This window comes from Cryptotermes secundus, unplaced genomic scaffold (genome assembly GCF_002891405.2).
Source record: "Cryptotermes secundus unplaced genomic scaffold, Csec_1.0 scaffold1780, whole genome shotgun sequence".
NCBI classification, from domain to species: domain Eukaryota; kingdom Metazoa; phylum Arthropoda; class Insecta; order Blattodea; family Kalotermitidae; genus Cryptotermes; species Cryptotermes secundus.
In genome coordinates this window covers 116,635-129,941 of record NW_019739256.1, presented here as the reverse complement: position 1 = coordinate 129,941, position 13,307 = coordinate 116,635, and the positions used below count along the sequence as shown (strand labels likewise).

The following is a 13,307-nucleotide window of genomic DNA, read 5'->3' as shown; positions in this document are numbered from 1 at the left end:
AAAAAATTAAAGTAGCAGTAGCAGTAGCTACTGCTCTCTGTAATCGCAACGCAATTCACCTGTCCTGAAGATGGAGGCGATACGTTCCTCCGAAACGTCGGCTGAAACAAAGAATACACGGCGCCAGATCCCAGAAGACGACTTCCTTCTATTTTTTTTGTCTAAAACCCACATTCAAAAACTGGATGCGTCTTAAATTCGATGGCGTCTTGTAGTCGAAGTAATACAGTTAGTAACGATACTTACCAATAAGTGGAAGGAAAAGACGATATACTATTGCATATACACAGGATAATTCTTAATTATTATCGGGGTGTCCGTGGCCTATAAACGGAAACCCCGACAATAATTTAGATTCACTCTATACTCGTATATACAGCTTTGTCGCAAAACTACAAAGAGAAGAAAAAAAACACACAATATATGTCACAACAAAAATCACAACACTGGCCACCAGAATAGTTGCAGGAAGGTAAATAAAAAGCATATCTCAGAGGCAGGTAGGATAAGAACAGAATGCGAACGTAATGACAACACCGAGACACGTCACGTACGATTCAGAAAAAGAAAAGTCAAAAGCCAGAGACTACAGGCTTCAAACATAAAACCGAAGGCAACAAATGATGCTCGCTATCGCGGCTACAATGAAATACAAGTATGGACTTGTGGTATAGACATTTTCTCTCCTTTGGCGCTGCAGCCCCACTTAGGCCTTGGCCTACCTCCGAGAAACTCGCCGTTTCACTTCGGTTTACTACATCTTAGACATTCGGTTGGACCCCATGGGTGGGTGATCAGCTAGTCGTAAGGCCACTACATGTACACAAACACGGAAATTCCACACACACAAACACTAAACATCCATGCCCTAAGTGGGATTCGAAATCATGGTCCCGGCTTCCGAGTGAGCTAAGACAGTGCATGCCTTAGACTGCTCGGCTACCGTGACTGGCGTATAGACATTTAGTATAAGGTAATTCAATCTGCGATCAGGCACAGATACAGCATCATAGAGTCACTAGGCTAACAGTATTTTATGCATCATGGTACATGTGCATTCTTTACATTTTTTTAAACTTTCTTATTTTTTATTAACTCAGCCCCCTTTACCTCATTTAATCTTTGACCACTCCCCACTTGATAATAATAATAATAACATTTCACAAAACAAAACAGAAAGAAGGCTGTGTAAATTTATAGAAAACAGGATCCATATTTCCAAAAAGACCGTGAAAAAAAATAATAATTCACTAGCTAAAGTTTCCGGCATTATACCACCGGAAGCAGATCAAATATGTCGAAACATTTTGTGAATTATTAATAAATATTATACACGGGAAGCAAATTAAAGTTCGGCTGGTAGCTTAACATAGAACACAATAAGATGCAAGAATTATACTCCTATACACTGGAACACACTGAACACAACTGAATACGTAATAATAATTCAATTCAATTCAATTCAATTCAATTCAATTCAATGCTTTATTTATTTACGTGCCGAGCTCAACAGCGGAGGCCAATTACAGAGTCAGCACGGAAAATATAAAACAACAAACAACAGACAATAATAAAAATCAAGACAATACACACATAGATAATAACAGGTCAAAAACGTTAAGTATTTGGAAAATTAGAAACAATTGACAGAAAAAACTAATTGCATACTTAGCTCAAAAGCCAGTGACAAGTTAAAAAGACAGTGCAAATAATAAAAAACAACCAAAAGTACAAAAATTATCAAACTAAACAATTCAAACTTAAACTAGATTTACTAAAAATGTCTACAAGTTCGCAAACAAAATTTGCAGCAACAACACATCTAGCTGTGGGACAGCGACTGAAAGAACAGCTAAATGTAGAAAAATTTCGAATGTTCCGAGAAGGAACCCGCAAACCGACCGCATCAAGGACAGAGGAGCAATATGTTGTGCCTCTAAAAACATTTATTAAAAACAAAGCATCAATATGACGCCGTCTGACATCCAAGGTTTGCAGATTTAGTTTATCCAAAATACTAAAATAATGATAATCTATATCTTTAAAAAATCTATTATGACAGAGAGCTGCAAATTTTCTTTGTATACGCTCAAGTTTGCTGGAGTCAGTATTCGTTATCGAATTCCAAACAACAGAAGCGTACTCCAGTTTGGATCTGATTAAAGCAGTATACAGCATCAAAAGACTGTCTAAGGTAGAGAAGGAAAACGTAATGGTGCGAATTAATCCTAGTAATTTCATAGTTTGTGAAAATAAAATATCTACATGTTGATGAAAGTGAAGCTTTGAATCGATAAGTACTCCAAGATCCTTAATACTATCAGTTCGCAAAATAAAAAAATTTCCGAGTCTGTATTGATATTTCAAAACAGTAGTTTTCCTGGAAAAGGAAATAACATTGGTTTTACTAAGGTTCGGTTTCATTAAGTTTACCGAACACCAATCTTGTACCCGTTCAATATCCGACTGTAGAAGAAGACAGTCATTAAGTGTTTTGATAGCTCTATAAACTTTAAAATCATCAGCAAAAAGTAAACAACTGGAGTGATTAATGACTTCAGGCAAATCATTAATAAAAATATTAAAAAGCAGAGGCCCTAAAACAGAACCTTGAGGAACGCCAGAAAGAACAATAAAAGGAGTAGAAAATAGGCCTAAAAAACGAACACAAGACTCTCTGTCTGTTAAATAACTGCGTAACCAGTTTACATAACCAGAAGATAATCCATAATTGTTGAGCTTATAAAGAAGCAAGGTATGGGATACAGTATCAAATGCATTACTAAAATCAAAATAAATAGAGTCAACTTGGCCTTGCGTACAAACTAAGGGGGAAACAAAGTCGAGAAAAGTGACTAAATTAGTAGTGGTAGATTTAGATTTTATAAAACCATGCTGAAAAGGGCTAAGTTTAGATTTAAAAAATTGATAAATGTGGTCATGTATAATAAATTCAAATACTTTAGAAAAATTGTTAAGAATAGCAATAGGCCTATAATTTCTAACTGAAGAAGTTTTACCTTTTTTAAAAACGGGAACAATGATTGCTTGCTTCCACAATTTGGGGAAAGAATTCTGAGACAGGCTAAGATTAAAGATATATCTAAGTACAGGTACTAAAATTTCAGAACAGCCCTTAATGACAAAATTCGGTATACCATCAGTACCAACCGATTTCGTCGGTCGCAGCCGTTTTATAGCGTTTTGTACATCACGATTGGAAATATAAGCTAAGGGTAAATTATCCGTACAAAGTTTATCAAGAGAAAGTGTGTCAATACCAAGAGTACTTCTATTAAAAACCGACTGAAAGTGTTTAGAAAAGGACTCAACAATATCGTGAGGTTCATTTAAAAGAACACCATCATCATCAAGATAAGTTAAATCATTATACTTTTTCCTATGTTGAGACACATACTTCCAAAATTGTTGCGGATTAGATTTTAAATTTTGGTCGACAGATAAGAGCCAAAGATGTTTATCGGACTTTATTGTTCTTTTTACTAGTTTCCGATAAAAAGAAAATCTATCATATAAACGATCAGTCTTGTGCTTCTTGTAGCGTCTATAAAAATAATTCTTCCTTTTAACATAAGCTATAAGCCTACCAGAAAACCAGATAGGGTATTTACGCTTCTTAACCCAACCAGAAGGAACAGCTAGGTTAATGGCTTGCATTACAGCAATATTTAGTTGATCAACGGCAGCATCAACAGACGTTTCATTGTACAGCGCAGACCAATCATAGGTGAATAGGGCATTATAAAGTAATGCATAGTCCCCTGCAGAATATAATTTACAAGGAGTACTAAAATTTTGGTTACTTTGCCGAAGTGGAATTTTACAATCAATAATAAAAGGGGGGTGAAAAGGGTCAGGATGAACAAGTCCTTGATCAACAGAAATCAATGAAAAGTTACCAAAATTCGAAAATACAAGATCAAGCAAATTAAGTCCATTAACCGGATGATTATATTGACTAAAACCAAGATAACAAACGGCTGAGTAAATCACATCTCCACGAAGTTTGGTATAAAAATGACTGGTTGGTGAAGGAAAACCATTATCCCAATCATAGCCAGGAACATTAAAATCACCAAGCAAAAGTACCCGATAATTTAAAGTATCTAAAGAATTTTCTAAAAAATTGAAATAATTATTAATAATATCAACCTTAATATCAGGTGCAAAATAGTGATTGCCAATGAGCAAGTTACGGCCATCAGATAATGTAGCCTCAACCCAAACAGATTCGTGAAAAAATTCAAGGTCGGGTCTGCGTTTGATGCCGAAAACAGTGTCTGAAACAGCCGTCAAAACACCACCACCACGCAACTTGTCAATGCAGTCTCTATCAGAACGATATACAGTATACGTTCCAGGAAAAAAATCTTGAGTGGAAAAAGATTCATTTAACCACGTTTCAGTTAAACATATAATTTCATAATCAAAGGAGCACACAGTGTTAAATATTTCAGTAGATTTGGTGCGAAGACCTCTTACATTTTGATAAAAAATTTCTAAATTGCCATTGCCCACGCGTAAACTACCACAATGAGGGGTAAAGGGGGAGGCAGCCATTACATATTACTTCCGTAGCTGCCTCCACTAGCCTCCTCACCTATTAAGATCATGTCATTATTGTTGATGGTCCGGGAGGGCGGAGAGGTGACTGGACTGCCTAGATCCACCTGACTACAAGCCTTAGAAATTGATCGGCCACCAGTAACAGGGGTACTGGGGGAGTACATCTGATCAGGTTTAAGTTTACCGTAAAAGGGGGCAATCAAGCACCCTGTAGGCCAAACACCAGTATTATTGATAAGTGGAAATTCATCTTCAAGAACTAAAACATGATAAGAAGAATAAGTATTAAATTTAGTTTTCAGTCTGGTGCAAATCAATTTCTTTAAGCTCAATTGCTCCTTTAAAGACTTTTCAACGTCAGCAGCTGAAACCTCTGGACAGAATCTGGAAACAAAGAGAGCTTTGGTTCTTTCTTTTTTAACAACAATAGGCAAGGACGCAGAGTTTCGTACCCCTATAAGGGGTTGACGTCTAGGTTTGATTGTATTATTCACAGAGACTGCGATAGGTTTCTTTTTACGGACAACAGGCACAAATCCCTCGGAATCCGTTGGCACATCTGGTTTAGAAGGCAGGCCAGCTGACGCGACATCCCTATAGGACAAAACTACAGCATCAGCAGAACTACTAGTAGCAGGAACTGATGACTTAGCAAGCACTGGAAAAGCACCAGTAGACACTGTACATTCACTAGGCATAGACCTGGACACAGGCTGTGAGGACATTGACCCTGTAGTAGCGTAATTTACGTTCATAGGCGGATTTACCATTAACTCCTTACATTTTTTTAATTCCAATTTTAAGGAGGAATTATCATGTTTTAAATGAGTCACATCATCATTAAGTTTGTGCACCAAGTCTAAAAGTGTTTTTAAAATATCAACCGCGCTCTGACTATTAAGGCGGATCGTCTCTAATAGGACCATCGACGCCTCATATTTGCCATCCTCAAAAATAGGAGGCAATTCCAGTACCCTGTCCGGAGAGATAATTTTCAAAGGCGAAACAGCCTCAGAGATCTCAGTGGCAGCAGACCGAGTCTTCACAGGAGTATCATCACGTCTCAAGGATCTAAGATTCTTAATGCAGGACGTGCACTTGTAGGTTGATTCCCCATTCACCATAAGGCAACTATACTCAGCTTCACTGATATTGACACAGCTGAGATGGTATCTAACAGCACAAGGCCCTACACACTTGATGAACTTTTGCTTTCCGTAGAAGCCCTTACTACACAGGCCACAAATATCTTTGCTCGCAGGCATAGTAGCCTGTTCGCTAGAGTTCACTACACAAACACACACTGCACCGCACAGAGGGAGCTCACGCAAAACACGTCTGCTCGCAACGAGCGTCGCGATAATAATAATAATAATAATAATAATAATAATAATAATAATCATTCAGTCCATTCAAATACTTTAATTATATACGTGATTACTCACCAACAATAAGACCAATTATGAAGTATCCATGAGTGTACAGAAGGAAGAAAGTAAAAGTATACATAAAATAAAAAGATAAAACAAGGCAACTTATGTAATTTAGACAACGGCAGTAAGTACACTAATGAAATCATGGCGATTGTTATGCGATGAGGGAAATATTTATTTCACACATTTATTATGTGTGCAATTCATACTTTAATAAACAAGAATATATTATTAAAAATATGATAATGATATACTGTCTTTATTTCGGATACACGAAAGACTCTACAAGCAACTTTAGCGGTGGAAGCACAGCCACAAACGGGCACGTATCACTTAACAAGCAGACATTAAATATTTACAATTCTTGGATATACAGGGCAGAAACTCGAAGGCCGGTAGGTTCCAGAAATGACAGGACACTATTCAGAATTTAATTAAATATCAATCCGGAAAATTGCATCAAGGTGACAGCTTATTTACAAAATGTGTTGTAATTTTTAGTGCTCTGAAGGGATTAAACTGAAGATTAAAATTCCTGAAAGCTGCTTTCCAATTGGCTTATATTGATAGAAGTAGCAGTACGATTTCAAATGGCTGAAGCGTTTTGAAAACAGTCAAATTTCAAAAGACATTTGAGTGATAAGAAGGAAATGTTAAGACGTGAACTAGACCCCAAAACGTAATGCACTTATAAAATACATATTTTATATGATTATGGAAACAATTTGAAACCTAGAAATACACATTGGTCTTCAATAGTCTGTACAGGTTCGGAAAACTAACAGAATATATATTCATAGAGAAACGTATCACCTTTCCTTGAGAAGGATGCCTATGTTTGGTTTTACTAATGTAGAATTTCGTGTAGTTACTAATGAGAAAAGCTCGTGTGGAATTAATACCGGACTGTAGCAGATTGAAACTTTTATGAGATTTTGTGTCAGAAAATTCCGATGTCATCAGCAAAATGTGGATAACTAGAGTAAAAGAAGTAAAGCTATCCCTGTAACAGGCCGTGGAGGCCAATAGGGTTGTGAGACATCGACGTTCCCAAATTTCTAAACGTTCGCTTCAGAGTTGGCGGATGAGGTTGTCAGCCTTATGTGCCGGCTGGCCACATTTTACCTCCAGGAAGATTCCTGGTACTTATTTCTGTTAGAAGCTGACTCGACACCAGGGCCAGAGTGCGACTGGAAAGTTTACGTCAATTGAAAAATCCAATGACTTCGGGAATGGAACCCGCGAACTTTCTGCTTGTAGCACAGTGACTCAACCATCTACGTTACCTCGTGCCCCACCCCCGGTCACCTAGATTGTTTAACTGAAACATGTTAGTCATTAACAAACACAATAGTAATATTGCAACATGTAAATCCATTGTTAAGCAAAGCCCGCAACTCATACGGTCCAACACGCAACATGGAAAAACGGGGTTATGCAACCCGCTTCTAGACAACGGCTCGGTAAACACGCATGCACAATGACGCCACAGTGCTTAGCTATCACGTGAGGTGTTTTCTGTAGGTCTGTGCCGTAGGTTTATAGGGACAACAAATGTCGTTTGCAGGCAGTCGTATGCTGGAGGAGTGAGAAGTAAGCGGCAGAAGCAAGCAGGCAAGCAAGAAGTAAGCTTGAGGAGTCCAGGGAAACTTTTAGCCGAGTTCCGAGGTTCCAGAGCGATTTAACAAGAAACGGCAAGAAGGCTTCATAGTGATTTGAAGTGCTAGATTCTGTGTTGAGATCCGTGGCCAGAAGACGACTAGTGAAGACGGATAACCCTAGTGCGTATGTAACGGTGAACTGGAAAGTGCGTAAATCAGAGATAGCGCTGTAATTAATTGTAATTAAGAAAGAGATTTTAATCGAAGTGATAATTAATCCAATCACCCGAAATAGAACCCGTTATTTTCGTCACGCGCATCCCCGTATATGTGACAATATAAAGTAGGTGGAAGAATAAAACAATGCATGGAAAATGCGTTCGAAATAGATGCCCAACTCATCAGCCTTAAGATCACATTTCTTCGGCTAGCAAAGTGGAACTTGAAGGATAAAATGATACAGTCAGTCCCATTAGGTATAGAAAGACAAAGGAGAAACCGAATGCGACAGACATACTGCCAAATATCTAGCACTGACTATCATAAAGAGGGCCTCCACTAGGGTCTCTCCTGAGCGGAGAAAGGCCAGCCAAAAATTTGTTCTATAAATTTTCGTTTAAGCATTTTAATACTATATTTATTAAATACCCTAGAATATTCAGGCGAGAAGAATACTTTGAGACCAGTTACAAGCCGGAAGGTTGGAGGTTCGCTTCCTGATGAAGTTATGGGATTCTTCAATTTACCTAATACTTCCAGCTGCACTATGATCTGATGGTCGACTCAGCTTCTAACAGAAATGAGTACTAGGAAATTTCCTTGTGGTAAAGGGCGAGCGGCCGGTGCGTAAGGCTGATAACCTCACCGCCATCTGTGAGTCTACTGTCTATAAAATGTGGGAGCCTCGACGTCTCACCACCTGATGGATATCCACGGCAGGTTACAGGGATAGCTTTGCCTTTTCACCTATTCATGCCTGGTATATTTCTTTCATTTTTCAATTTTGATTGTTTTAGAAAGCCAGAGGAGACAAATGAGGGCTTGGCCCAACCTCGCTTGTCAGCGCAAAATGGCTATAAAGATGCTGAAAACCACAGATAGCAGTAAATACAGAATGTGCCATAACTTCAATGACAATGTAGAACACTTAATGGCCGAAGAGTAAAAGAAACTCACAATAGGGACTAGATACAATTGTATTTAAATATGTGTCAACAAGTGCCAGCAGCCGTGGAAAGTACCAAAAGTTACGTAAATAGAAAAAGAACAAGTAGAAACAAACAAATATTATATCTCAATGTCTTATTGTGTGCGCATGAAATTCCTTTATTTCATCCCGTCATCACGCAAGATGATTTCCCGCGGTTAGCAATAACCTAAACAGCGTAGAGTTGCGCCCTCTGCGCGTATGGCCTATTGCAACCGCCTGTTCCGGACCAAGTTGGCCGTCACTCTAGCTCAGAGTCTTCGGTATAGGAATTACCTAGAGCGTTAGTTATAGACTAATTTTTTTTATTCGCTTAGTGGGGGTGGATTCCAGCTGGGTCCACTCAGCACCGCGGCTACTGATTGGTCTATTGTACCTGACCCGGATGATTATGATGATGGAGAATTTGATGGAATGAAAGTTCGCAGGGGAAACCGAAGTACCCGGAGAAAACTCGCCCCAGCACCACTTTATCCACCATAAAGCCAGCTTGACCAGACCCGGGATCGAACCCGTGCCGCCGAGGTGGGAAGCCAGCGACTAATCGCTTGAACTATGGCGCGACCATTACGGACTAAGTAGGTAAAGCACCTGGTTTATATTCGAGAGGTGCTGGCTTCGGATCTTGACCATGCACCGGGTCTCCAAGTTAAAGTTTTATCGTGATTCTTCTCAGTCCCTCGAGGATAGTTCCGTGATAACATACGGATTAGGTAGCAGTTCCTTTCTTCTAGTTCCTTCCAAATCATTATTGATCAGTCATCCTTCCACCCGAAGCCATATTGCCTCGATGTTGGAAGCAGAGTTAACTAACTCACAAAAAATGTAAACGCTAATAGGTCGATATTTTCTGTTCCCCGTTAGGTAACCTTACCTTCTTATGGGGATTCCAGTGCACATCGATAAATTTACAGGATATCATATCGGAGAAATGTATTTGATATCTACACGAATTCGGCCTGCGGATACATCGCATGATTTTTTGTTAGCGGGTTATTACAATTATGGATTTCCAAAATACTGAAAAACCGGAACTCCTTCGTTTGCAGAAAACTTGGGGAAAAGTGTCACCGGGTTCTTTTAGGCAGAATTGAAAGTATTGTTAGTCATACAGCTATGTAATGCGAAGGCAACAATTATGTAATGGTGGGACTGAATTCAGTAAGGCTGAAGTTGGACACAAACGAGAACGGCGAGAGAGGAGATGGCATGGACAAACTGGTCAGTAATTGACAAGAAATCAGCACATAGAAAACATTTGTAGCGCATGCAGAGGAAGTTAGAATTACAAGTTCTCATAATGACTAGAAATATCATATCGTAGCGTCCTATTTTGTGTCAAACTCCTTTATTCTTTCTTCGTCACTACAAGAAGCAATATGGACACACCGGTGTACATTCATCATATCTTAACAACATGTTTCGGCTGATTAAGCCATCATCAGGGCCTTGACTTTTCTACATTCACCTGTATTCGTCTGCAAGTTTTCGCACACTGGGGCGTATTTACATATTGAAATAAAGTTTTTAGTAGTATGCAATTCTGTTATATATAAAAATGTATGCTTACTTCTAAGATTAAGGCCCTGGGGTTTACTCAGCCTCTAACAGAAATGAGTAGCAGGAATTAATTAAATAATTTTCCTGGGGAGCGAAGCGCGGCCAGCGCGTAAGGCTGACAACCTTACCGCCATCTTTTAGCCCATTTTCCATATAATGTGGGAACCTTAACGTCTCACAACCCGATGGGCCTTCACGGCCTGTTACAGGGAGAGCTTTACTTTAAATTATTTACTTAATTAAACGTATATTACAAGCTTCCTTAGTCTTTTGTATGTAATATTTGTGCGTAGATGTCTCTTCTACCGACATATTTCTTTGAGGGTTTTCCTGGTTTTCTGCTGATGTAGTATGTGTTTTGTTAGCTTGTATTTTACCTTATGATTGCGTTTTCTCCTTGTTTGTATTCCTTGTATATGGGAGAAGTGGTGTGTCCCCTAGGTGGTTCTTGTGAAATAGACAGCTGAAATAAGTGAAGATAATTAACCGCTATGCTCTGGAACCAACAAATTATAACAGACAGAACCACAACATACAAAAATCATAATATAAAAGTAAAAAAGCAACGTGTAACTTGATCGATGTTTCTGTACCATCCGATAAAGGACGTACTGAGGAAAGTAGCTGAAATAAGTACTGAAATACAAAGATTTGCCTTTTGAAGTACAGCAAAAAACGAATTCCAAAAACTGATAAACTGACGTTTGATAAACTTCACCGTCAAGTGGAGCAAGGTACCAAAGGCTCATAACGTGGGCGCGTCGTAGTTTGACGCTCTTTCTGTCAATTTCAAGACGGACGCCATTGATCTGTAAGGCATTCCCTCGAACAAATCTTAACATATTAGCTTCGACCGTTGTCACATCTGTTTGAATTCTAGCCACGAGATTTTCGATAGTCATGTGAGGGACAGCATAACCGTGCTGTTTCAGGTATCCCCACATGAAGAGATCCTTCAAAGTTAGATCCGGGACCAAGGGTGTCATGAAATCAGTCCTCGATTTCCAGTCCACTTTTCTGGATATGTCTCAGTCAGTCACTGCTGGACATCTTCACAATAGTGCGCTGGAGCCCCATCGCGCTGAAGAGACACAACCTCTGCCTCACAGCTGAAGGCATGAAGCATCCCCAGTAGAATAGTTCCTGCATACATCGCGTTCAATAACAGCTGCATACATTTCCCATACTGCTCTGAAGCTCCATCGTGCTGAAGCCATAACAACATCTGCCTCCCAGCTGAAGGTACATCTTCAAGCAGCTCCCGGACGAACAGTTTTCGGAAAATCACAACATTGTTGAGCAGCCAGCTTCTCAGATAATGCCTTGATGATCCCAGCTCAAATGCCGACGTTGAAGGGTATAGCAGAATCCCAGATATGACTATTGTGGACATTAAACACAGTCTCACGCGTAAAACATGCTTCGTCTGTCCGTATAATTTTATTAAAAGAGAATTCATCTGCTATGTGTTGATGTAGATATTCATAAAAATGCATCCGTAGAGGACGATCTTCTGCAAACAAATGTGAGCTCCGTGATTAGTGGTATCCATGCAACAGATCGTCAAGAAGCACTTCGCAGACCCTCGGCTGGGAAAGTCACAGTTATTGTGCCATATAGTGTGAGCTTGCCTGCAGCTCTCGTTCCACAGCTCCTGTTTGTCTTCTTGATTGCCTCGTGTCCGTACTCTCCGTGAGTGACTTGCATTCACGTGTGCCGAACGTGTTACACTTTCTGCCTCACGGAGACGCCGCTCTGATTGTGGAAACGGGTCGACGAGAATAACGTAGCGCGTATTCCCTCGCAGCACGACGGTTAAGAGCACGTCGCAAAATTTATCGCGTGTGTATTCTGTGATCGTTCGATCACATCTGACCCCTGTTATGCGCTGTGCATTGTAAACACCTCTAAAAATGCGTTATACATCGTAGTGGCAGGTAATACATTTGAGAAAAATAGTACCCAATTTGACGGTGAAAAGTATATCGGTAATTAAGATACTCAGGACATACATTTTTGTTCCTTGGCACTACAACCCCAGTGGGCCTAGGCCTACCTCCACGAACTTCTCCGTTCACTTCGGTTTTTCTAGATCTTACACATTCGGTAGGACTCCTTGGGCGGGTGATCAGCTGGTCGCAAGGCCTCTACCTGTACACAAACACAGAAAAACGCATACACACAAACTAAACATCCATGCCCTGAGTGGGATTCGAACCAACGACCCCGGTTTCCGAGTGAACGAAGACAGTACATGCCTTAGACCGCTCCAGGACATATTTACATTGCATAAATCGGTGGCGTAGTTGGTTGAGGCACTATATTACAAGCCGGAAGGTAGCGGGGTTCGAGTCCCGTTGAGGTAGATATTTTCAACTAACCTAATCCTCCAAGCCGCACTATAGCCCTGGAGTCGACTCAGCCTCTAACAGAAATGTGTGCCAGGAATCTTCCTGGGGGGTATAGGGCGGTCGGCGTGTAAGGCTGACAACCTTACCGCAATCTCTGAGCCGACAGACTAGAAAATGTGGCAGCCTCGGCGTCTCACAATCCTATGGGCCTTCATGGTCTGTTACAGGGTTTGTTTATCGTTTTTACGTTTGGATCTGCTTAAAAAAAAACAAGGAATCACGTTATGGTGATCTTGTGGTTCCATTCAGTATATTCATATTTGCGCATTCGAGACACGTAGACAACTTCGGAAGGTTTTCAAATATTTTATGAGGTTTGTTGAGATCATGGAAAGAATAATAAAAAGGAATTAATGACTGTTCATTTCGAGAACAGTGTGACATGACGCCTGAAAGCCGGAATAGCGGAGCCGTAGTGGACGTTAATTCTTAGACAACGACACCGTAGACCTGTTCCCACTAAAAGAATACGTAAGCAACAGTAGAAGTACTGTTGGACTATAAAGAT

General features: G+C 39.9%; 1 protein-coding gene across 1 annotated transcript; it reads right to left on the bottom strand.

Moving 5' to 3' along the window:
- Positions 1–1,718: 1,718 nt before the first annotated feature.
- LOC111871917 lies at positions 1,719–5,979 on the bottom strand. Its single transcript, XM_023865321.2, has 2 exons — positions 4,712–5,979; positions 1,719–2,005 (listed from the first exon to the last, which is right to left on the bottom strand). Exons 1-2 carry the CDS (start codon positions 5,850–5,852, stop codon positions 2,001–2,003), a joined length of 1,146 nt encoding a protein of 381 aa, XP_023721089.1. The 5' UTR covers positions 5,853–5,979; the 3' UTR covers positions 1,719–2,000.
- Positions 5,980–13,307: the final 7,328 nt, after the last annotated feature.